Source organism: Leopardus geoffroyi, chromosome D3, assembly GCF_018350155.1.
Source record: "Leopardus geoffroyi isolate Oge1 chromosome D3, O.geoffroyi_Oge1_pat1.0, whole genome shotgun sequence".
Taxonomy (NCBI): Eukaryota; Metazoa; Chordata; class Mammalia; order Carnivora; family Felidae; genus Leopardus; species Leopardus geoffroyi.
In genome coordinates, this window is record NC_059339.1 from 88,639,231 (window position 1) to 88,646,794 (window position 7,564).

Consider the following 7,564-nt stretch of genomic DNA (forward strand, 5'->3'; position numbering starts at 1 on the left):
GTATTCACACTTGTGATGTTGAAATCTTCATCATGAGATGAAATGATCATTTATTTTAGAAAGCTGTACTTAATCGAGTGGTGTCTACAAGGGTAATGGAAATTGGAAATGTTCGAAGAGAAATGAATCTCTTTTTCAGCACTATTTATCTTTCGAGTCAGGAAAGAGAATGATGAGAAGAAGCATCATAATTCGGAATCCTGACTTTGGCATTAAAGTATGATAATGTCACTTGTTAGCACAAATTAAGGCAACTATCATTCAGATTGTCTGGGACCATGATTATAGATTTATTTTTGACATGAATATGTATTTTTGTACTTTATTAACGAAACACTAACAACTGTACAGGTTATTCTACTAACTGTTAGCCAATGAAATACTAGTTTCCAAAACCATTGTATGTTAGGCAATATTATACCAACCCGTGCCTCCATTCCACTAATTTAGAATTCTGGATCAATTAAACCAACTGCAAAATTAACTGTTATTGATTTGCTTTTATTTGCCAGACTCTACTTATCTTAACCCATTACTAATAATTTCAATAATTAGCTTGATTCCACATTTTACAGTTTCTTGATTCTTGAAGAGATATTTATGTGCAAGGTCTCGAAAATCAATCTTTGTGATATCTTGGGACATTCTGTCCGCCCAAAGCATAGAGATGGCCAGGTCTGGCTCAGAGCTCTCCCCAGCCCTGATTCTTTGCCCCTTACCTTCTATGATGTAGATGCACTCTCGGTCAGGGGGGTACTTGCTGGGGTAGTTGGGAGAGGTAAAAATACCTCCCTCTGCATGTTTTGTCCAAGTCCCACACTGCACTGACTTCTGAGTTTCTGAGGTGGTTTGCTTCTCTGTAAAAAATGAAAACAAGAGGCATCATCCAATTTTCTATAAGACTAAAAATAGAGAGGACATTCTTATAGTATCCATTAGTAAATTAATTTTGAAATGTTGTCTTAGTCAAAATCAATCAATTAGACACCCTATAAAATGTTCAGATATTCTGGAATATTAAGAATATGAGGAAAATAAGGAAACATAAATAATTAGAGGTCCTCCACTGCGTTTACCCCCAAAAACACACCTGTTCCTTTCTTGGTCGCCCCAGACAAATGGAAGATGATTAAACTTGCTACAACTGAAACAGAAAAGAAAAACGAGAAAGAGATCATATTAATATACACTGAGATGATCATATTCGATAACACCAGAAAGCTCAAATAATATCAAAGCATATTAAGTTTATTACTGCTCACTGTTCCAAGCTAACTCAGAACATGCCCCAACTGGTTACAAATGTACAAGTCAGGACAATTAGTGCCCAGAACTGATGCAAGTTAAGACTGGATGGGACCTGAACTGCAAATGTGCACCTCAAGACTTCGGAGGGGATGCTATAATCTACTAATGCCACATTACAGTAGGATTTCAGGACCCTCGTTGTGTCCAAACTGCCCTTCAAGAATGGCTTTGCTAGCATCTCTGAAGGAAGAGCGTAAGCCAGGGGAAAGTCTGAAAAGGCAAACAATGAGGACCAAGAGGGACCAGAAGGCACTGCCAGTGTTGTTGTATTTTAGAAAATAAATACTCAGGCCAATCTTATGGCAGGTGGGGGAGGGGCACAGGAGAAAACCGATGAATGTGAACTGGGGGCATTGGGCAGCAGGATAAACACGTTTCTTATAAAAAGGTACTGTCCCATCAAGTAACCCCTGTCCTCAGCATTTTCTAAGCGAAGAAATTAATTCCTTCTAACCTTCACGTTGACTTAATATTTGGTATTACCCAGAAATAGATTCTTACTTTGAGAAAGGTGACTTCTAGAAGCATTTTATCGAGCCTATTTTTCGGTTTTATTTACTGCAACAAGAGTAAATCTGCAAAGGACCATTTGAAACCTGAACTTCTGTTTTACTGGCACATCTTGAGTGGCTCAACATTTTTGTAAAGCCGGAAGCTAGAAAAGTAATGAAACAATCTGGTCCTCATGAGGTCTGCTTTTTCCTCTTCTCCTTCATCGCTGTTCTTTATTTTCTGCCCAGTTGCCTACAGTCTCTAAGTTCCATGTGGTGTATAATCGCATCTCCACTTAAAAATGAATTGGGGGAAGGGAGAGTATCATTCACAGCGATTTCCTAAAACGAAGCACGCTGGCAGGGGCTTATAAATTTGCGTTTTAAGATTATTCCAGCAAAAGCAGTAGGCCTTTTTATTAGTATTTGAGGAAGCACATCAATTTTATTACTTTGTGCTTCTGCCCGGTCATCTTTTAGAGTGAAACATTAGTTGTTGTCTGTTTAAACAGAGAAAATATGTAGATAGATAGACCGATTCTCTTATTTTAACTTGCCATGACTCTATACACACGCAGACACGCAGGTGCACAGCCATCAGTATCAGGCTGTACGCGCCCTGTGTCTTTACTTTGCTTTCCCTGTGGTGGTGGAATCACACGTTGGAGCAAGTACTATGCCGAACGCGTCCACAAAGCCGGGCTTTTAACTGCGTGGCACAAGATTCGCACCGCAACCCTTGCTTTTTAATAACAAATTCCCACCGCACGTTTTTCTCCTATCGCCGTTTGCTCCATGCCTTCCGAGGCCATTTTCCCCTCCACTGCACGCGCTACCCCGAGAACGCACCCCGAGAGGTCTTGGGGGCCACAGGAGTTGAGGCTGGCACTCGCCCTCCCCGCAAGCGCCGCGTTCAGGTGCACCCCGCACTACCTCCTGGAGTGGAAACGTGGGCCCGCGGAGCTCCAGAAGCCCCGGGAAGAGGGCGATTCCCTGCATCCGCCCCCCCCCCTCCGGCTGGCAGCCCCGCGCGCCGCCCCCTTCCACCTGCGCCCGCACCCGGGCCCGCTCCCGGCCGCGCCCGCACGTGCTCGCCTCCGCCCCCGGGACGTCCCCGCAGACCCAAAGGCTGCTTTTCCTCCGCAGAGTCTGGGACCCAGCGACCACCGGCCGCGCGCCGCCCCCACGCCCCCGGCCGGCCGTGCCGCAAGCCGGAAAGTTTACAGGTGCCCGGACTCGCGGGGACTGCGGGGTCCGGCTGGAGTGCGGCGGCGAGGCTTTTCCCTGCGCGTTCGGCCACGAGGGAGGAGGCGGGCGGGAGGAGGGACGGCGAGTGGCCCCGCGCGGCGGCGGGAAAGGTACTCACTGTGAAACAAACTGCGTCCATAGATCATGTCTGTTCCTTACACCAGAGGCTCCGATCTCCACTAATTCCATTTAGAGACGGGAAGACTTCCAGTGGTCGGGAGAGGACGGAGTCGGGGGATTTTCAGTGTGCCAACCGAGAACCGAACGGAGGGGGGTGGGGGGGAGAGGGGAGGGGAGAGAGATCCGAGCCCACACAGCAGCCAGATCCGAATTCCGGCGTCCTCCGCCCCTGGCTCGCGCTCGCGCTCGCTCGCTGTCTCACCGCCGCGAAGCCAGCATCCCCACCATGACGCTCGCATCACACCCGGGCGCCGATCGCCACCATCAGCACCGCCGGCGGCAGCACCCTCCTCCTTTGCATCATCGCCGCCGCCGCAGCTGTCAGGAGGACGCGCGGGCAGTCGGCGCGCGGGCGGCGGCGGGCGCGGGGCGAGCCCCGGGGCGCCCGGGCCGGGACCGGGGCCGGGGCCGGGGCCGGGCGGCGGGCGCGGCGAGGCGGGGGCCAGTCCAGTCCGACGGCAGCGACGGGGCGGGCGGCGGCGGCGGCTGGGGCTCGCTCAGTCCCCGGTTTCATACACCCCGAGCAGCAGGTCGGAGCAACCTCTCCGGGAGGATGTCCAGCGGCAGCCCTCCTCTCTCCAGCCCTTGGGGATCTTCCGCTGAGGCATTGAAGACAGGAGGAAGGGGTCCGTCATCGGCTCGCCGGGCTCCGCGCCACCTCTGCGATCTTGCGGAGAGCTGAGCGGGTGGGTGGGCGTCTGGGAGGAGGGCTTGAGGGTGGCGGAGGGGAGGGGGGGGGTGGCCGAGGGGGCGGGGAAGGGAGGGGGGGGGAAAGGAGCAGGAAGATGGCAGGGTTACCAAGTGGGCGCCTGAGTCATAGCCGTGGGCTGCGCGACCCTCTGGGAAGCCCGGCGCCGGGGCAGAACTGGGCAGCACCGCGCGGCCGGCGCCCCCGGGGCTGGTGCGCGGCGGAATGGGGCGGCGGCGGTGGCTGCAAGGACATCACACCCGCTCGGATCCTGGGGGGGGGGGGGGGGGGGGGGGAGGGGGGGAGGGGAGAGGACCGGGCTGGGAGCCGTCACTCCGCCAGCCCCGGCCGAGGGGCCCCGGAGGGAGCAGGCAAATCCCGAGCTGGATCCCGAGGCCCCATCCAAGGCGAGCCAGGGGGAGGGGCCACCGCGGGAAAATTCCCTTTGGGGTTCGGTTACCACTTTTCAAGGGTTGGAAATCGCAGCTGGGGTGTCTCCCACCCCTTACACTGCATCTGCCCAGAGCAAGCGGGTTCCCTCTCTGATCAGGGGTCGGGGGGGAAGGCTTTTGCCACGCGCTGCGCTCGCTCACAGGCGGGGAGAGCGGGCAGGGGCGCGCCGGCGGCAAAGGCAGCCGTAAAAGTTTCGCGGTTAATCGCCCGGCCTGATGCGGAGGTCGCCCGCACCGAACGGCTTCTGCGAAGACACCTTCCTCTTCCCCAAGATATTTTAAACCCCCCAGGCAAACGCAGAACACCTCCTACCCTACCGCTACGGGCACAGATGCGCGCGCGCGCGCGGCGCGTTAAACTCGGGGGGCGGGGGGTGGGGGGGGGGACAGAGTTGCTGGGGAAACAGCTCCGGGAAAGCCCCAGCTTGTAAAATGCGAATAAACGCACGAGAAGGAACAGCAAACGGCGGGCGGCCCCGCGGAGGGCCGGGGCGCGCGGGACGCAGGGGGAGTCCTTCCCCGGCCGCCGCGGCACCTCCCCGTCCCCGCCGGCCGCGTCCCGCCCTCCCCGGCCGCTGCGGACTGTCCGCGCCACCACGGCCGCCGGCCGGACCTCGCGGCTACCCCGGGGCCGGCCGCCACCCCCACCCGCCGCCTCGGCGGTCCCGGCCCCCGGGCCGCGGCGCCCCGGCCCCCGCTCCCCTCCCCGTGCGGCCTGGGGGCTCCGGCTGGGGACGGCAGCGGTGGGCAGACGGGGTAGGAAGGACTAAGGGGGAGAGGCGCGGAGCCGCGAGGGCTGGGACCGGCTCAGAAGGCCGAGGAGAGAGGAGAGGGCCGGGAGACGGGGGGCGGGAGAGCGAGGGCGCCGGGCTGCGGCCGCCGCGGGGCTCCCGGCCCGGCCTCCACCTCGCGGCACCTGCTGCTGCTGCTGCTGCTGCTGCTGCTGCGGCCCGGGGCCGCCCACGTGGGGGCGTGCGTGCCGGCGGCGGTGCCCGAGCCCGGCCCGCGTGCCCCCGGCGCCGCGGCCGCGAGGGGAGGTGACGGGGGTCGGGGAGGGGAGGGACGGCGAGGCGGCCCCCGAGTCCGCGGGGAGGGGGCTCCCCGAGCCCAGACGCCACCTCCGAGACACCTTGCACCGAGCTTCTGGTCTCTGAATTCCAGGCGGCTGCAAGTCCCCGACGAGGGTAAAAGTGGGTAAAAGGTGTGTGTGTGCGTGTGCGTCTGTGTGTTTCCATCCAGTCAGTGAACGGGGGGCAGCTGGGGCAGGCGGGAACGGAGACCTGGAGCGACAGACAGACAGACAGAGACTGCGCGGAGACCCAACTCCACTGGGCGGGCTGGGAGCTGGAGCAAAGGGCAAGGAGTGAGCAGAGGGACGGGGAGCCAGGAGGAGCGCCCCCCACCAACCCGGGGTGGATCCGGCCACGTGCGTACCTGTAAAGGGTCTAGAGGCCAGGCAGGAAGAAGGCCCCGCGGGAGTCGTGGGGCCCAGGAGTGATATTGTGGCAGCACGGGGGTTGGGGAGTGGATGGGAGTGGAGTTGAGGAAGAAACGTCCCAACTGCAAAGCAGCACAAGGGACCAGCGGGCGACCAGCAGCCGGGTTCAAGCGGCTAGTAGGTTTGTGAATAAAATGACAAAGGTTCAGGGGCCCGGTGGTGGGGGAGGGTGCTGGAAAAATGGTCAACCCCGCACGTTGAGAGGGGAATGTTGACACCTTTCAGAGGGGATGGCAATTCTGTTTCGCATCCACAAGATATGCTTTCTTTAGGAGAGTGATAAAACAATTCCATAAAACAGTAACAACGTTAAAAAAAAAAATACCTACAGGGAAACTACTGTATTCTCAGTTGCCTGTTGAAGATAAGAGAACAGAACCTTGGTCTTTGCTAAAATCCATCCACTCAAGTATGTCTAACATGTTTCATCCTCTGCGCCCGGGACCGGTTTCCCAGGACCCAGATTTTGTTACTGGGCCAAGGAAGTGGCCACCGAAATTTTGCTAGACAAGTGGTTCTTGCAGGAAATTCAGGAAGGAAATCCCAGAAGAAGAAAAAAACAAAAAAAGAAAAATCGAAGGGGGGTGCTGGAGATCCAGACTTTTTATACATTGTCTCATTCCTCTGCATAACCTAGCGGCCAATATGTCTGTGTTTGAAGTCAAGTTCTCAGAAATAAGGGCCTCTTTGATTTATGAGCTTCAGTCCTCTCTGGGGAAGCGTCTGGGGCTGAGAGGTCCCTTTTCTGTGGCCTCAGTGCTGAGGGCATGTCCTGGACCAGGTCCTCTGTTCACTCACCCAGAGACTGAAACAGATGATGCTGTGGCCTTTGCACCATGGCCCTGATCCTCCCGGGCTGTGGCTGCAACTTTTCCTTGAAAGTTCTCTTCATTTTCCTACAGAGACACACAGAAAGACTTTTAACTACCCACCACATTCTGCTCTCTTGGCAAATCGCCTTCTCACTTTTGAGACCCACCACTTGCCAAGTAATGTTCCTTCCCTAATGGAGACCCACCAGGCTTTTCTTTCTGAGAAACACCAACAGATGGGGAAAGTTCAGCTTCTCCAAGGAAGGTCATGCACACATATGGTCAGGTTTCAAGACCTGATCATTTTGAAAGGGAGTGGTTATAAACTGATCGATTTCGTAAAGTTAAATGGGCTGGCCCGGAAGAGGGTGCTTGCCACAGTCCTTCTAAGTTAGCATCCAGATAGAGGCCACGTAGAGAACATGAGGTAGAATTCATACTTTTTGAACCCAGTTAAGGTGACATTGGCTTCCTCGCCCTTGCACCTTACCACAATGAATGGTTAAGAAAGATTCCCAGAACCCTTAAAAGAATTGGAGGAGGGCACTTTTCTCTGATTCTGTCCACATGCTCGTGGTTCTGTATAGAAAATTACAAAACTCCAGATGCTCCAGGACTCTTGATTAATTCATCTGCAGTATTAGCATCCTTAAGGTTGTTTTTCTACGGCTGTAACAGGTGAGGTTACAGAAATAACTGGAATAAAATAGCGCTTCTGACCCACTCTGTGTTACGTGATTTTATTTTAAGGAAGTTATTTAAATTTATTTACGTAGTTATGCAAAGCTGTTTTCTTCCATTTTATTACATCAACAATCTACACATCATAGCATTAGTTTACCAAAACTTGTATTGATAAATAATTTGCTGCCAAATATTGAAATATC

The 7,564-nt window shown here is 54.8% G+C and overlaps 1 protein-coding gene across 13 annotated transcripts in view; it reads right to left on the bottom strand.

Annotated features, from left to right (window-relative positions):
• The window catches only part of NETO1 (neuropilin and tolloid like 1), a 129,529-nt gene extending 124,928 nt beyond the window's left edge, over positions 1-4,601 (bottom strand). For all 13 annotated transcript variants that reach the window (XR_006707267.1, XR_006707266.1, XM_045457081.1 and 10 more), the window contains exons 1-3: positions 3,166-4,601; positions 1,091-1,144; positions 720-857 (exon numbers count right to left, since the gene is read on the bottom strand). Coding sequence is in view for 11 of the 13 variants with exons in the window: in XM_045457081.1 (XP_045313037.1) it covers positions 720-857; positions 1,091-1,144; positions 3,166-3,193 (220 nt within the window). In the remaining 2 variants the exon portion in view is untranslated. The remainder of the gene's footprint in view (positions 1-719; positions 858-1,090; positions 1,145-3,165) is intronic.
• Between the last annotated feature and the right edge of the window lie 2,963 nt (positions 4,602-7,564).